This window comes from Rhinopithecus roxellana, chromosome 9, assembly GCF_007565055.1.
Source record: "Rhinopithecus roxellana isolate Shanxi Qingling chromosome 9, ASM756505v1, whole genome shotgun sequence".
Lineage (NCBI taxonomy): Eukaryota > Metazoa > Chordata > Mammalia > Primates > Cercopithecidae > Rhinopithecus > Rhinopithecus roxellana.
Window position 1 is genome coordinate 40,242,349 of NC_044557.1, and position 16,743 is coordinate 40,259,091.

The 16,743-nt window shown below is 44.1% G+C and overlaps 1 protein-coding gene across 2 annotated transcripts in view; it reads left to right on the plus strand.

Annotated features, from left to right (window-relative positions):
• LYN (LYN proto-oncogene, Src family tyrosine kinase) overlaps nucleotides 1-16,743 on the plus strand; it is a 139,568-nt gene that overhangs the window by 58,016 nt on the left and 64,809 nt on the right. The window contains exons 2-4 of one of the 2 annotated variants that reach the window (XM_030937973.1): nucleotides 9,520-9,656; nucleotides 14,198-14,243; nucleotides 15,359-15,464. In XM_030937973.1, coding sequence (XP_030793833.1) covers nucleotides 9,525-9,656; nucleotides 14,198-14,243; nucleotides 15,359-15,464 — 284 coding nt within the window. In that variant the 5' untranslated portion in view covers nucleotides 9,520-9,524. The remainder of the gene's footprint in view (nucleotides 1-9,519; nucleotides 9,657-14,197; nucleotides 14,244-15,358; nucleotides 15,465-16,743) is intronic. The other variant, XM_030937974.1, reaches the window with a different exon arrangement.

Genomic DNA, 16,743 nt, shown 5'->3' on the forward strand with positions numbered 1-16,743 from the left:
TCTCTCTTTTTTGGGGGGTAGGGGACATTTTAGATTAATTTTGTATTGATAAAATTTGTAAACCATAAAAGTCACCCCTTTAAAGTATCCAATTCTGTGGTTTTTAGACTTCTCTTAACATTGTATACTGGCAGCACTTTTTCCAGAATCCACTGCATTTTATGTGTAGCAAATATATACACCGTAATTTTATGTGTAGTAAATATATACACTGTAATTCAGCTATGTAGAAAAAGAAAAACCACTTTAGATTTTGGGACTATTCTCTTCTCAGCCCTCTGGATAGCAGCAGGTGAGAAAACAGCTTAAGTTTGCCAACAGGGTTTGAATATTTTCCAATGTAGTCTGTCTTCCATCATGACTGTTTCTTCTTCTTGCCCACTACTCCTTTCCAATCTGGTGTTTAGGTAGGTACAGGGTTGCTGCTGTGCTATTTGGTAGAAAGAAGCCATAGGTTCTCTCCATATTCTGTGTATGCCGTTCACCGGCCTGCTAAGATTTGACTGGGCACTGCTGATTCGAGGGATGTTAAATGCACATCCACCATGCAAGTGCATGCAACCGGGAAACTTGTGGATCCCCTGGAAACCCTGACAGGCAGAATGAGGGGAGCCCTGAGACAGCATCTGGCTGTTTTATCTTGACACCCCTTTCCTCAGTGCTCAACCCTGCATGAGACATGAAGAGAAGAGAAGAGCCAACTCCTTCCTCAGACCCAGAGACATCCCTCCTGTGTCGAGAGAGGTGCACCCTGTAACTGACTAGCTGGTCTTAAGCCCACTTCCCACCTCCCCTTTCGCAATTGACCCTTAATAGTCAAAGTGGATGAAGGCTGGCAGGCACCTTGGACACAGGTTCTATCCCAATATTTACTCTTTCCAACACTCCTTCAGACACCTCTTTCTCACTTCTCCTAAGTCACATCCTCCTCCCTTCTATGGGGAGCCTGATGGCTCAACTTAGTCACAGACAGGAGCTGACGCCTAACCACAGAAGCAGCTCTGTGGTGGAGGTGATGCCCACACCATGGACGCAAGCAGCTCCATGGGCCATGGTCATAGCCTGGAGGTGACGCCCACACCATGGAGGCAGCTCTGTGATCTGAGGGATCCCAACACCAAAACAGCATTGCCTTAATTGCCCCCAAACACTGTTTCTATTACACATGACATTTAAACCTTAGGGAGTTATGTTCATAATGTTAGGTTGCCTAAAGAAAAAAACAAAAGCAAAAGCAAACCGAAAAAGCCTTAAGTAGGGCCTTACGTTGCAGGCTGGTCAGATAGAGAAAGCTGTGGTATGGAGCTTGGCCAGCCTGGGCTACCAGCTCACCAACTGTGCCCACCCTGGCTGCTGGGAGATTTTACTGAGGAAAAATATTGGAGAATGTTTGAAAATAATGACCATGGTATGTAAGGCAAAAAATCTTAGTTGTTTAAATAAAGACAGTCTGGCTAGGTCCTTTTCAGTTGTCTCTCTTTTAAAAATGATTTAGGTGCTGGGTGCAGTGGCTCATGCCTATAATCCCAGCACTTTGGGAGGCCTAGGCTGGCGTATCACCTGAGATTAGGAGTTGGAGACCGCCTGGCCAACATGGTGAAACCCTGTCTCTACCAAAAATACAAAAATTAGCCAGGCATGGTGGCAGACGCCTGTAGTCCCCGCTACTTGCTACTCAGGAGGCTGAGGCAGGAGAATCGCTTGAAGCCAGGAGGCGGAGGTTGCAGTGAGCCGAGATGGCGCCACTGCACTCCAGCCTGGGCAACAGAGGGAGACTCCATCCTAAAAAAAAAAAAAAAAAAAAAAAAAAAGACAGAAACGGAATTTGGGAAAATTAACGCAAGACTGAGCTGCTTGAGTTGGGAATTAATGGGGTTGGTGGTGGAGCTTAGTGCTAGTGCCCTCTCCAAGTCTCTCCAACACTGCTGAGGCTGCTAACCAGGCTATTTATTGTGTCCCCATGTCACTTTGATAAGCAGTTTGGAGAAAGCATTCAACTCTTCTGAAGACTTTGTTTCTCTGATCTGAGTCTCCTTTCTGAAAGTAAAGTAAGAAGGACAATTAAAGTGTATCTAAAGGTTTCTGTGTTGGTGGGCAAAGTAAATCTCTTGAGTTATAGAACTGATACTGGAATGCAAGTGTGTAGGGGACATACTTTTAGGGACAAATTCCTATAAATGATGCTTGAACCAGGCTTGGACCTAATTTGAAACTCAAGATCACTTTTGTTTCAGATAGACACCACCCACCTCTATTTCCCCAGGCTTTCTTTCTCTTCCTGTTGTCTTTCTAAGCTCTCTAATTCAGAAAACTCTTGGAGTTGGAGCTCCCTCCATAGAGAGGCAGCAAGACCTTGCATCAGTAAAGAAGTACAGCTTTTAGGCTGGGCACGGTGGCTCATGCCTGTAATCCCAGCACTTTGGGAGACTGACGCGGGAGGATCACCTAAGGTCAGGAGTTTGAGACCAGCCTGGCCAATATGGTGAAACCCTGTCTCTACTGAAAACACAAAAATTAGCTGGGTGTGGTGGTAGGCACCTGTAATCTCAGCTACTTGGGAGGCTGAGGCAGGAGAATTGCTTGAGCCCAGGAGGCAGAGTTTGCAGTGAGCCGAGATCACACCATTGTACTCCATCTTGGGTGACAGAGTGAGACTCCATCTCAAAAAACAAACAAACAAAAAAGAAGTGCAGCTTTTAGATGGAAGGAATAGGTTCTAGGTTCTACAGCACTGTAGGGTGACTATAATTAAACACAATGTATTATATATTCCAAATAGCTGGAAGAGCAAATTTTGAATGTTTGCAACACAAAGAAATAATAAATTAAAAATAATAAAAGCAACAAAAAGAGAAAAAATGCAGCTTTGAAGCCAGACCAAGTTCCAGTCATACCTGAGACCTTTGATTACTTAGCACAGGTTCATCTCTGGGTTTTACTTTCCTCATACACGAAGTACCAAGGACAAAGTAGGCACATATGTGTTTATCCCTTTTCTACCCCCACGTATTTTGTCTCTGACCCTCATAGACATTTATAGCTACTCTGTTTGCTTTAGGTGTGTGACCAGTTGATATTGCAAAGTCAAGCAATAAACCCAGCAGTTGAGTTCAGCAATCCAACTCCATAGTCCTTACTTCAGAATATTTTGTGAATTGTATAGTGTCTTCTTTAGGAATTTCAATAGAAAATTTCTATACAGGATCTTTTACCTCACAAGTGGACTTTAGAACTTAACCAACAAGGTGGTGGATGTCCTCTTAGATTTTTTTCCTGTGGACATTAAATATACATACATATATATGGGTTGTGTACATATATTAGGTTGGTGCAAAAGTAATTGGCAAAAACCACAATTACTTTTGCATCAGCCTAATTTAAATATGTATATATAATTTTTTCAATCAGCAATTCTTGATTGTTTAAGAATGTCCAAATACACAAATCTATCTTTTTAACCCACTCATAATATGTCACTTTGTTCTAACTTAAAGAACTAACCCCTCATGAGGACATCTAGATTGTCTCTACTATAAGTCATGCTAGTGGGAACATCCTTGTGCCCCAGTGCAGTGTATCTAAAGAACAGATTTCGAGAAGTGGAATTCCAATGCAAGATTGCATCTTTGTTGAGCAGCTGGATAATGGTAAGGCATTGCTAGATTTTACCAGAGGCGGTAACTAGGAGTTATAGTTTATCACCCTACCGCCTCTGGTAAGAGTGATTTTATGAAAACAAAACCCTACCGCCTCTGGTAAGAGTGAGTTTTGTTTTGTTTTGTTTTGTTGATGGAGTCTTGCTGTGTCACCCAGGCTGGAGGGCAGTGGCACAGTCTTGGCTTACTGCAACCTCTGCCTCCCAGGCTCAAGCAATTCTCCTGCCTCAGGCTCCTGAAAAGCTGGGACTACAGGCAAGTGCCACCACACCTGGCTAATTTTTGTATTTTTAGTAGAGGCAGAGTTTCATCATGTTAGCCAGGCTGGTCTTGAACCCCTGACCTCAGATGATCCACCCGCCTCAGCCTCCCAAAGTTCTGTGATTACAGTTGTGAGCCACCACACCTGGCCAAGGTAAGAGTGATTTTTAAAAAACAAAAAATGATCCCAGTGTCTGGGAATAAAATAAAAGAGGGATTAAAATCACTCTTCTAATACTCTAAGGCTCTTAAATGAGGATGAGCCACCCCTAATGGGTATTCGTTCCAATGAAAGAAAGACTTTTTAGAAAGAGAAATCTCCAGCCTCACATTTTCTGGATGGGTCAGTGGATGTTGCTTTGTAGTCAAAAGCCTGCCTGGCCGTTTGTGTCTCTCTAGACCATATTGTAGGACTTTTGCAATGAACAGCCTAGAGTTGTATTTGCATGTCAAAGCCTCAGTTACTATCTTGTTTTAACCAGAAATCTCTACCCATAAAATATGTCTTTATTTACTGTTCAAAATATGGTTTTGAAGGCACTGCTGACTACATCATCCACAGCACTTGATATGAAGTGCATTATAAGCAAACTTGGAATTCCTGTTGGGGACACACATTCCCATCAGGAGCCTGGTCTGCTTCCTCTCTCCTGCTGTGACTCACGATGTCCCTGTCCCTTCCTGCCAGAAAAGCGAGGGCAAATGTGCAGGTCAGTTACAGCAGACCTGTTCCCCACAATGTTACCACATTCGCATTCTTCTCATTGCCTTGGCTCTGGTTTTCTGCTTTTATTTTATTAACTTCATTGTTGACTCTTTTGTGGTAAAACATTTTAAAGCTTTTTTCTCTGAGAAAGAGATAGCCTGTAAAAATAATCTGTTTGGCATTGTTAATAAATAGATGAAACATGCATTTCAAAATAGCCATTGTATGGCAAAGTGGTAAGAGCCCAGGCTGTAGACCTAGCTTCTGCCTTAGACTTGAGAGCGCATTCCCATGTGAGTCCTAGCCCCACCTCTCCCAGCTGTGCTGTGCGCCAGTCATTTAACCTTTCTGAGCCTCAGTTTTCTCCTCTGTAAAGTCATCTGGCCATATGGTTTCTTCAAGGATTAAATGAGATGCTCAGTACATTATAAATGTGTAATAGAAGAATACTAAGGTGGAAATCATTGTAAAGTGTAGCTCATATCACCTGGAACATGTAACCACTCTCAGTTTTTGTCAGGAGTATATTGTGTTTTCTACATTTCTGGTACTTTCATACAGCATAAGGAATTGCAAGACCTGTTCTGAGTTTGGGTTGCTCATCCTCATGTCACATGGAGGACCTCTCTGGAGGTTTCTGGTGGGAGAGTATCTGAATGGGGGACCCCACACACTTTGTGAGCAGAGATTGGCGCTGCCTGAGCAGTGAGGCCATGCTAACTCTCCACATGGCTTTAACTTTTTTCATTTTTAGTACATACATTTGATGTTAAATTATCCATGACAATGGCAGGGAGAAAATAAGCATAAATAAATGACCATCTATCGATCTTCCTGTCTTGGATGTCGCCACCCCACCCACATCCACCTGCTTTTTGTTTCCATCCTTCCTCTTCCCAAGACCACTGCCCTTGCACGATCGCCTCCATCTTATCCTCTGTCCCCTTTAGAGGCTAGGGGATGGATTTCCTTACAGTAGCTCGCTCTCCCCCAAACACTTCCTACAGAGTTTCTGCTCAGAAATAGAGATCTCAACGTGTCATTTCACAATTGGAAAAATGTTCTGCCAATCCCAGCTACTCCAGAAGCTGAGGCAGGAGGATCCCTTGAGTTCAGGAGTTCGAGACCATCCTGGGCAACACAGGAAGACCCCCCTCCCCTTCTCAAAAGAAAAAGAAGAGAAAGAAAGGAAGGAAGGAAAAGAACAGAAAAGGAAAAGAAAAACATTCCGAGGCTCCCTGCTGAATGCAGTGAAGCCAGCGCTACCTGGCATGCCACCACAGTTAGCCTCTAGCCACGCGCTTTGCTGACGCATCCCCTGCCTTCCTGTGCATGACTGGGGTTTCTATCTTCTTTTTTTTTTTTTTGGCGTAAAGTTGTCCATCATATCCTCTTATTTTCTACCCTCCAACTTTTATTTTGACAATTTCAAATCTACAGAAAAAGAGATCACTTTCTTTAGAATCACTAATTTTAAGACATTTTGATACATTTGTTCCTTCCTTTTCTCCCTTCTCATTTTGGCTGAAGTGTTAAAAGTTGCAGACACCATGACCTCTCACCCCCATCCACCTCAGTGTGCATCTGATGCACACTGGATGTTCTCCTGAATAACTACAGTACCATCATATTGCACTTACAAAACAACAGCAGTTCCCTGATATCATAATCTCATGTGTAAGTCAATTTCAACTTCCCCAGTTGTCACGTATCACAGCTGTGTGTCCCCCTCAAGCCCCCAAGATTCCATCGAGGTTGGTACCTTGTCTCTTGGGTCTTCTCTGATATGGAGTGGTTCCATCCCTCCCTCTAGCTGGAGTATCCAGGCAAGTTTTCTGTAGAAAATGGCACATTATGAGTTTTTCTGATTATCTTGTTCCTCTCTTCCATGTATTTCCCATAAACTAGAAGTTATTTTAGAGGTTTCTGTCTGTTTTAGAACAACAGACCCAGGTGGGTTTTGCCTTCTTTCCTTCTCCTCTCTCACCATCATCAGGAGGGGTATTGATGGGCTTGTGGAAGTCCGAAGCCCACCAGCCACAGCTGTTCCATCCTTTCTTTTTATTTTTTTAGATGGAGTCTCACTCTGTCACCCAGGCTGGAGTGCAGTGGTGTGATCCCTGCTCACTGCAACCTTTGCCTCCTGGGTTCAAGTGATTCTCCTGCCTCAGCCTCCCAAATAGCTGGGACTACCTGCGCCCATCACCATGCCAGCTAATTTTTTGTATTTTTAGTAGAGACTGGGTTTCACCATGTTGGCCAGGCTGGTGCCGAACTCCTGACCTCACGATCTGCCCACCTCGGCCTCCCAAAGTGTGTTTATTCTTACTCTTTGAGCACCTGCGTGGAGCGGGGCTGTTTTAGGTTGGGGGTACTGCAGTGAGCAAAGTAGAGGGAAGCTGTCCCAGTCAGCTTAGATGCTAGCTTAGGGAGCTGACCCTAAAATAAACTGATACATGATGGAACGTGGGTGGTAACCAGACAAGAGAGAATTAGTGCAGACCTGTCTGGGGTGATAACATTCCTGTAGGATCTGAGAGAGAGAGAGAGAGAGATGGAGCGAGGGGACGCTGGAGCAAGCAACCAGGGCAGGGGAACCACAGGCACGCGGTGGGGCAGCGCCGCCCGCCCGGGCGTGCTGGGGTGGGGATAGGGGATTCCCTGTGCCCTGGTTGCAGCGCAGCTCGGTCAGGAGCGGCCCGGTGCTCTGTGGGTTGGCCGCACCCATGCAGGGCTCCTGCCCCGGAGCTCACGGTGTGCGCAGGGTCCTTGCGCTGCTATTAACGTATTTGCCCATTTATAAAGCGTGATTTTAAGGGATGATGAGTTAAACACCGCTTTTTCGGGGAGGGCGGCGGGGCGTGGGAGGGATGAGACTGGTGAAAAAAGAACTCCCATACTTACTTAGAGATCAACTCTAAACCCATGGCCGTTTCAGAAACTTTAGCCTATGAAAAAAATGTGCTGTTTTGAATCAAAGAAGTGCTTGCTTCCCCTTTATTTTGGGAACTGCAGCTCGCTAGTTTCAGAAAGAGGTGTGGCTGCTCTTTAGAGGCTTCATACCTCAACTAATGAAATGATAAACAAGTCGAAGTTCCTGGACCAACTGGAAGCCTTCAGGACAACGCAGGCCTGGGCGTGTGGCAGCGCTGTGGGAGAGAGAGGGCCGAGTTCCCAGAAGAGCTCTTGAGGTTTCTTAACACAATTCCTCCCCCACGAGTATTGCCTAATCACACCACCCCTCCCCCTTCCCCAAACTCCTGTCATCTCTCTTTCCTCTAGACTTAACTCTAAGCCCTAGGCCCCAGATTTGGCAGTACTTCAGAATTACACATCATATGGGGAGCACCATGCTCCCACTGTGCCCCAAAAGAGTTTCCCGGACAGTGTCCAGAGAATATGAGATTTTTTTTTTTTTTTTTTTTTTGAGACAGAATCTTGCTCTGTCGCCCAGGCTGGAGTGCAGTGGTGTGATCTTGGCTCACTGCAACCTCCGCCTCCCGGGTTCAAGCAATTCTCCTGCCTTAGCCTCCTGAGTAGCTGGGACTACAGGCATGCACCACCCCGCCCAGCTAATTTTTGTATTTTTAGTAGAGACGGAGTTTCACCATGTTGGCCAGGATGGTCTCCATCTCTTGACCCTGTGATCCGCCCGCCTTGGCCTCACAAGGTGCTGGGATTACAGGCATGAGCCACTGCGCCCAGCTGTTTTGTTTTTAATGCATAGATTTGACCCCAAGGCTATACTGTAAGACAAGAACTGTGTCTGATTCAAATGTTCAAAATCTCCTTTGCCGTCCCCAGAGTGTGTGTGTAATGCTCAGCCGTCCTGCGTTAAGGGAATCACTGGATGACAGAGTTGGTGTTTAGATGTGCACCCTGTGTTGTTTTGCACTGGTCAGGCACCAGCCCCCTTCTTGCCATGGTGGCTTTCCTCCACAGTCCTAGCATGGCTTGCAGAGGCCATCATTTTGCTTTTACCTCCACTAGTACTCCTGGTTTCCTGACTCAAGTAGCTTACTGGGTAGCCCTACTGGATTTGATCATCTGAATGTTTTCATAAGCATCTTCTCTCCCGTAACTGTGTTTCCTCATTTCATTTCCAGTCTTGACGAAAGTCAGGCCATCTTCCTAGGCCCCTAGCTATGTTTAGCTGGAACTGGGTTCTACAGATTCTAGCTCTTCATCACCTGCCCTTGAAGCCTCAAGGGCCCCCACCCCACTCCACCTTGCACACTGCAGATCGGATGTGTCACTTGTCTTCAGGGTAAAAAATCAACCACTCAGCATCGCATCCAACATGTGCCTCCCTCTCTGGCCCTGACTCCTGACCTTCCCTACCTGCTCCTTGACTACAGTGTTTAGTGTTGTAGATAGAGCTCATTTTCTGGAGAGATCAGGTTGATCTAGCTCTCGGAAGGGGCCATGTTATCTTGAGCTCATGGTGGTTGCATATGAAGTTTCTTCTTCCTGGAATCTCTTTGCTGACTTTGCAACCTGGCTGCCATCCCTCCCATTTCAACTCACAGAGCATTTCCTTTAGGAAGCTTTCCCTGACCACCTCCTTTTCCTCTTGCCTGAATTACATGTCCTTTCTTAGATCCTGTGGGTCCTCTGTCATCGAGTCTTTACACATCTTTGCCACAAGAATATGAACAGAGTTAGAGCTGAATTTTGTCTGGGTGATGGAAAATTAATGCTCAATAAATATTTGTTGAGTGAATTAATGGATAGGCAAACCTATTTGGGAATAGTATTCACATTTGAGTTTGTTACTCTATATATGATAAAGAATAAAAGTGTATTTTTTTCTACTCTTCTTTAATGGAGAGATTTTGATGACTTGAAGCAGTTCTGGAATGGTAAAACAATGTTGTTGCTTTTATATTTCAACAGGAAATATGGGATGTATAAAATCAAAAGGGAAAGACAGCTTGAATGACGATGGAGTAGATTTGAAGACTCAACCAGTACGTAATACTGAAAGAACTATTTATGTGAGAGATCCAACGTCCAATAAACAGCAAAGGCCAGTAAGTAGATAGTCTCAGGGGAGAATTCCCACAGCAAGATCAAAGCATGGCTGCATAATTTAAACACCAATCTATAATGTGTGCATGCAAAAAAATCCCACTGATTAATTGGTCCTCAAATAATTTTTGATATGCTTTGTAACTTAATCCTTTGAAGAACGTATAAACATTTTAGGGATAACTAGGCCACTCATTGTGCAATAAAGGGGTCTTTGGTCACATTCTTATGTGTGAAGAAAGCCATCTTTCATATTACTGGTGCAAAGACCCCACTATATATATATAGGTTTGTGTGACTCAAGATATGTAGTGAGAGGCCGGGCGTGGTGTCTCACGCTTGTAATCCCAGCACTTTGGGAGGCTGAGGCAGGCAGATCACTAGGTTAGGAGTTTGAGACCATCCTGGCCAACACAGTGAAACCCCGTCTCTACTGAAAATACAAAAATTAGCTGTACATGGTGGCAGGCATCTGTAATCTCAGCTACTCGGGAGGCTGAGGCAGGAGAATCACTTGAACATGGGAGGCGGAGGTTGCAGTGAGCCAAGATAATAGCGCCACTGCACTCCAGCCTGGGTGACAGAACAAGACTCTGTCTCAAAAAAAAAAAAGAAAAAAAAAAAAAAAGATACGTAGTGAGATTAGCTCAGTGGTTTAGAAGCAAAAGGAAATGCGGGATGCAAGTCAGAAACTGAAATAGGAACTAATGTGTCTTTTGTTGTATCATACATTATCCTGTCTTGTCATTTCTTCAATTAATTCAAAATAGTACAGATCCTGAAGTTGTCATCTTTTATTTTAGTGAATTAAAATATTAAGGAAAAACACCTCTAATTCTGTCCCCTAACCTTAGAGAAATAGCTGAACTAGAAATATTTTATGAGTGATGTGCTATTTGGTGTATTTTGGAAATATTTGGCAAAGAAAGAACTAACATCACATTTTATGGAAAGGAAGAACAGAACTTTGAACAACTATAACCTGAAATCTACTTCATTTCAAAACTTATATCCTTTATATATGTATTCTCTCACTCTATACATGTATATCGCCCATAGCCTGCTTTCTATGGAATTCTGCAGCATTTAAGCTGGAAACAGCTTATTCCAGATTAGCCCAAATGCCATTATTAAGAATTTTTGGGCCAGGCACGGTGGTTCATGCCTGTACTTTGGGAGGTCACGAGGTCAGGAGTTTGAGACCAGCCTGGCCAACATGGTGAAACCTCGGCTCTACTAAAAGTACAAAAATTAGCCGGGTGTGGTGGTGCGCGCCTGTAGTCCTGGCTACTCAGGGGACTGAGGCGGAAGAGTCGCTTGAACCTGGAAGGCAGAGGTTGCAGTGAGCTGAGATCGCAACACTGCACTCCAGCCTGGGTGACAGAGTGAGACTCTGTCTTTAAAAAAAAAAAAAAGCGTTTTTATAGTTTCTCTAGTCTGACATGTATTTAAATGCTTGGGTGTTTTAGAAATATATTCCCATTATCAAGGCTTTCTGCCTGCCCTCCCCTCACTGTGTCTCCATTATCTTGAAGGTAGGAAGTATCTTTCATGTATCAAAGTCACATGTCATTGTTGAGACGAAGAAATCAACATCGGTCTTCTTAAGAAATGGAGACAGGCCAGGCACAGTCGCTCATGCTGTAATCCCAACAGTTTGGGAGGCTGAGGCGGGTGGATCACCTGAGGTCAGGAGTTCAAAACCAGCCTGGCCAATATGGTGAAACCCCCATCTCTACTAAAAATACAAAAATTAGCTGGGCATGGTGGCACATGTCTGTAATCCCAGCTACTCAGGAGGCTGAGGCAGGAGAATTTTTTGAACCAGGACCCGGGAGGCAGAGGTTGCAGTGAGCCAAGATTGCACCACTGCACTCCAGCCTGTGCTACAGAGCCTGTGCTACAAGATTGCACCACTGCACTCCAGCCTGTGCTGAGAGTCTCCAAAAAAAAAAAAAAAAAAAAAAAAAAAAAAAAAAAAAGGAAGTGGAGATAAAGAGTGGATGTATCATGCTATTAAGTTATCATACATGATGTTTCTGGATAAATTAGCATTGTAATTCCTGGCTAACACGGTGAAACCCCGTCTCTACTAAAAAATACAAAAACTAGCCGGGCGAGGTGGCGGGCGCCTGTAGTCCCAGCTACTTGGGAGGCTGAGGCAGGAGAATGGCGTGGACCCGGGAGGCGGAGCTTGCAGTGAGCTGAGATCCGGCCACTGCACTCCAGCCTGGGCGACAGAGCGAGACTCCGTCTCAAAAAAAAAAAAAAAAAAAAAAAAAAAAAAAAAAAAAAAGAATAATACATTTAATTGTGTGACAAATATAAATATAAAATTTAAAAACTTATTACAGGCAGTGAAAAAAGATTACATAAGTATATACAGATATCGAACCATATAATATATAAATATGACTAATAGTAAAATAAGAGAAATTAGAGTCACAAATAGTTTTCTCATAGACATCAGAGTTCTCAAAAAAGGATCTGATTTTTCTCATACCGTATGCCATAGATTTATATGTTTTAAAACACAAGTTTTTTCGTTTTGCTTCTATTTATTTATTTATTTAGAGGCAGAGATTTGCTCTTGTTGCCCAGGCTGGAGTACAGTGGCGCCATCTCAGCTCACTGCAACCTCCTCCTGAGTTCAAGCGATTCTCCTGCCTCAGCCTCCCGAGTAGCTGGGAGTACAGGCATGCGCCACCACTCCTGGCTAATTTTTGTGTTTTTAGTAGAGACAGGGTTTCACCATGTTGGCCAGGCTGGTCTTGAGCTCCTGACCTCAGGTGATCTATCCGCCTCAGCCTCCCAAAGTGTTGGGATTACAGGCGTGAGCCACCGCACCGAGCCTGTTTTTTGTTTTTAAATGAACAAAGATGTCCTTTATTCAGAAAAGTCGAAGAGAATAGTGTACAAACCCATGCACCATTTTTTCCTCTTGTTCAAAGTAAAGGGGATTAAAAATCAAGTTTGAAAGCAGAAGTAGTAACCGTGCTTAAAGCCTTTCAATTCCCTCCTGTATACCATAAGTATTCCAGTTTTTCCCTTCTGTGGTCACAGATGCCCTCGCCTCATGAGCCAGTTAGCTTGGCCTTATTCCATGGCCATAACCAACACTCTCAGCCCTGGCCAGATATGCCAAACTGTATGCTATGGATTGATTAAAAAGGGAATATGATGAGAAGGTGAGATAGAGTTGATGCAAATTCAACAACATTCTAGAAAAAGCCATTTTAAGGAAAAATCTAGAGCAGTAGTATATGTGTTGCATATATGTGTTTTGGTCTTATAAAAAGCGTATTAAAATGTTTGTAAGTTAAGGGCTTTTTGATATTTGAAAAATCAGCTTGCTGCTTTTAAAATGATTGTAATTAGTTTCTAGTTTTCTAGTTATTTCCTCCAAATCACATAAAATAGATCATATATCCAAATTATGCAAATCTGAATGACTAAAAAATCAACATAAAACTTCCCGACATAAATATTTGAAGGATAGTATGCAGCCATGGGTTTTTCTGGTACCACAATGTAGTAATTTTCCCTGCCTCACTGAACTAGAGATTTTATGGGCTTTCATCAGAAACTTAAATTTCAGTACAAACTGTTTTGGTCCCATTCTATGAAGCCACTTTAATCAAAGAGAAACAGAAAAGTTACATGGCTTGTGGTATAGGCCTCTAACAGCATCTATCTTACAAGAGGCCCAGAGGCCTCACACAGCCTCACGCGGCACTGTTAGGAAAAGGAATTTGATTTTAAAGGTAATTGAGGTGGACTTTTGTGCCACCAAATCCTTTCCAATAACTCACCTCCCCACTGAAATAACAGGGGATGCCATCTGTCCCTGCGATGGAGTCAGGGTCAGCCCAAGAAAGCCTGGATGGGATGGGACTTGCTCTCAGCCTCCAGGGACAGAGCCCTGACCATGCAATTTTATACAGCTGGGGAAGCCTTGGATGGGCAGTCCCGGGCTGGGACGGCAACTCCACCAAGTCACCAGGGTCCCGCCACTTCCGTCTCCATCCTCCTGCCGCTGATGTTTGGTTTCTATTTGAAGACTCCAGCCTTCACTTGTTTCTAGGGGGAGAGAAAGAGGCAAGGGAAAAGGGGAGCTGACAGCAAAGCCCTGCCCAGCTGATCTACGGACCAAAACTCCCTCCGCCTTCTGCCCAGGGCTAGAGAGTTTGGCAGCACACTCATTGAGCTGGGCAAACTGCCACCCCAAATAATATCAGGGTTCTGTCACCAAATAAGAGGAGGAGCTAGGATGAGGTGAACACCTAGCAGCCCCTGCCCAGAACCTTGCTCCCTTCCTGCCACCCACAGCAAGTGGTAAAGAGCCCTGTCACTGGCCGAGCAGGGCAGGATGCACCTCAACAGGTTTTTCCCTCTGTGCTCCTGTTCTTTCTAACTTAATAAATGAGCCCATCCTAACAGCATCTGCTACTGTTACAAAAATCATATATACAACATGAATGTGAGTAAGAAAAGCTAACCAGTGTTGTTTTTTTTTTTGTTTCTAACAAATATTCTCTCATAGGTTCCAGAATCTCAGCTTTTACCTGGACAGAGGTTTCAAGCTAAAGGTATGGTTTCATAGCAACATAGTTAAATTTTTTTTCTTTACTATTAGAGCTTCTATAAAGTGATTGTCCTAAATGTTTTATTTGTTTATTGTGGAACATATATAACATAAAAATTTACCCTCATAACTATTTTTAAGTATACATTTCTGCAGCATTTTGTACATTCACATTGTTGTACAACCAGTACCACCCTCCATCTCCAGAACGCATCTTCTCATACTGAAACTCCATACCCATTAAACAATAAGTCCCCATTGCCTCCTCTCCCAGCCGCTGGCAACCTCCGCTCTTTGTGTCTTTATGAATTTCACTACTCTAGGTACCTCCTAGAAGTGGAATCATACAGTAATTGACCTTTTGTGTTTGGGTTATTTCACTTAGTGTGATGTTCTCAAGGCTCATCCATGCTGTAGAAAGTGTTAGAGTTTATTTCCTTCTAAGGGTGAATATTTCCTTGTAAGTATATGCCCTGGCCAGGTGTGGTGGCTCACACCTGTAATCCCAGCACTTTGGGAGTCCAAGGCAGGTGGATCATCTGTGGTCAGGAGTTTGAGACCAGCCTGGTCAACATGGTGAAACCCCATCTCTACTGAAAACACAAAAAATTAGCCTGGTGTGGTAGTGGGCACCTGTAATCCCAGCTACTGAGGAGGCTGAGGCAGGAGAATTGCTTGAACCCAGGAGGTGGAGGTTGCAGTGAACTGAGATTGCACCATTGCACTCCAGCTTGGGTGACAAGACTGAGAGTCCATCTCCAAAAAAAAAAAGCGCCATGATGTTTATCCATTCCTCCATCAATGGACGTTTGCATTATTTCCACATCTTGGCTATTTGAAATAATCCTGCTGTGAACATGGGTGTATCATTTCTTAAATATGGAGTTATATTATAGTTTTAGTTTTAAGTGATTTGCAATAACAAATACTGGACACAGTGTATACAGCAAGCTACTCTCTGTGGGCGTGCAGACCGTGAGCCCACTTGGCAGGAAGCACATGTCCTTCTTGCAGTCACCCCTCTCTTAGTGCTTCCTCTCATCCTTTGTGCCCCATGAGGTTTGTTAAAATGCTTCTGCTGATGGATTCCTACAGATGTTCTCTTGTGTTCATCTATAGATCCAGAGGAACAAGGAGACATTGTGGTAGCCTTGTACCCGTATGATGGCATCCATCCGGACGACTTATCTTTCAAGAAAGGAGAGAAGATGAAAGTCCTGGAGGAGTAAGTGCTCTCAAGCATGCCATGGCTGCTCCTTTCCTCAGGCCACTGAGCCCTGCAGGCTGTCCTCTTGTCTTGCTTCTGGTGCTACAGCCATAGCCTAGCTCCCTTCCTGTAATGGGCATGAGGCCTCCTTGCTATCCACAGGGAGTGGGCAGTGGAAGGAACAGAGCCAAAGGGATTTTCCTTTTAAGTCCGTCTGTGAGCACTCTGCAGGGGGTTTCCCTTTGAAGACAGATGCTGGTTTTTCTTTAAAACAATTTCTTTTTAGATGGGATCTCTCTCTGTCATCCAGACTAGAATGCAGTGGCGTGATCATAGCTCACTGCAGCCTTGAACTCCTAGGCTCAAGCAATCCTCTCACCTCAGCCTCCTGAGAAGCTAGGACTAAAGGCATGTGCCACCATGCCTGGCTAATTTTTAAAATTTTTGTAGAGATGGGATCTTGATATGTTGCCCAGGCTGGTCTTGAACTCCTGCTGTCAAGCAATTCTCCTGCCTTGGCCTCCCAAAGTGCTGGGATTACAGGTGTGAGCCACCACACCTAGCCTGGTTTCTTTCTTTATCCACTCTTGCCATCTTAAGAAATTTGGGTCTGTGTGGCCCATGCGTGACATTTGAAATGGCACTTTTCTTTTGTTATATTACTCATGTTTAGACTGGGTTCATGGGCCCAGCCAAGTTTGAGTTCTAAGGATGCTGAGCTACAGCAGCCATGTTGGAAAATTCTCGACTCAGCAGCCGCCATGCTTTTGTGAGGATGTTTGAGTGTCATCATCTCCTCGATCCCCTCTTGCTGATTCAGACATGTGGCAGTGTCAGGCCATAGGCATGCAGGACAGTGCTCAGAATAAGAAACTCCAGTTGCTTTAATTCTAGCGTGTTTTTCTTACTAATCTTGCATTAAATGTCATTATGACCTGCCAAATAGAGTTTGAGGGGGAGACCCCCTTATTAAGGACAAGGTGTTCCGTGGTTGACAGCAGTGTTGCTTATGGGTTGAACATGAACTTAAACCTGATCCTGGCCCTGCCACTTGATAACTGTATGACCTTGACAAGACCCTTAAACTTTTGTACCTTGGTTTCTTTACTTATAAAATGGGAATGACAGTACCTAGATCATGGGGTTGATGTGAGCATGATGCATGTGTATAAACATAACATAAGCAAAGAGGAGGCAGAGCTTAGTATTAGTTCTAGTTGTCTTCATGCCTTACAGACAAGGATCCTGTCTGTGTGTGGAATTTATAGAGGAATGCAGTTAAGGCTCAAGGGGACCC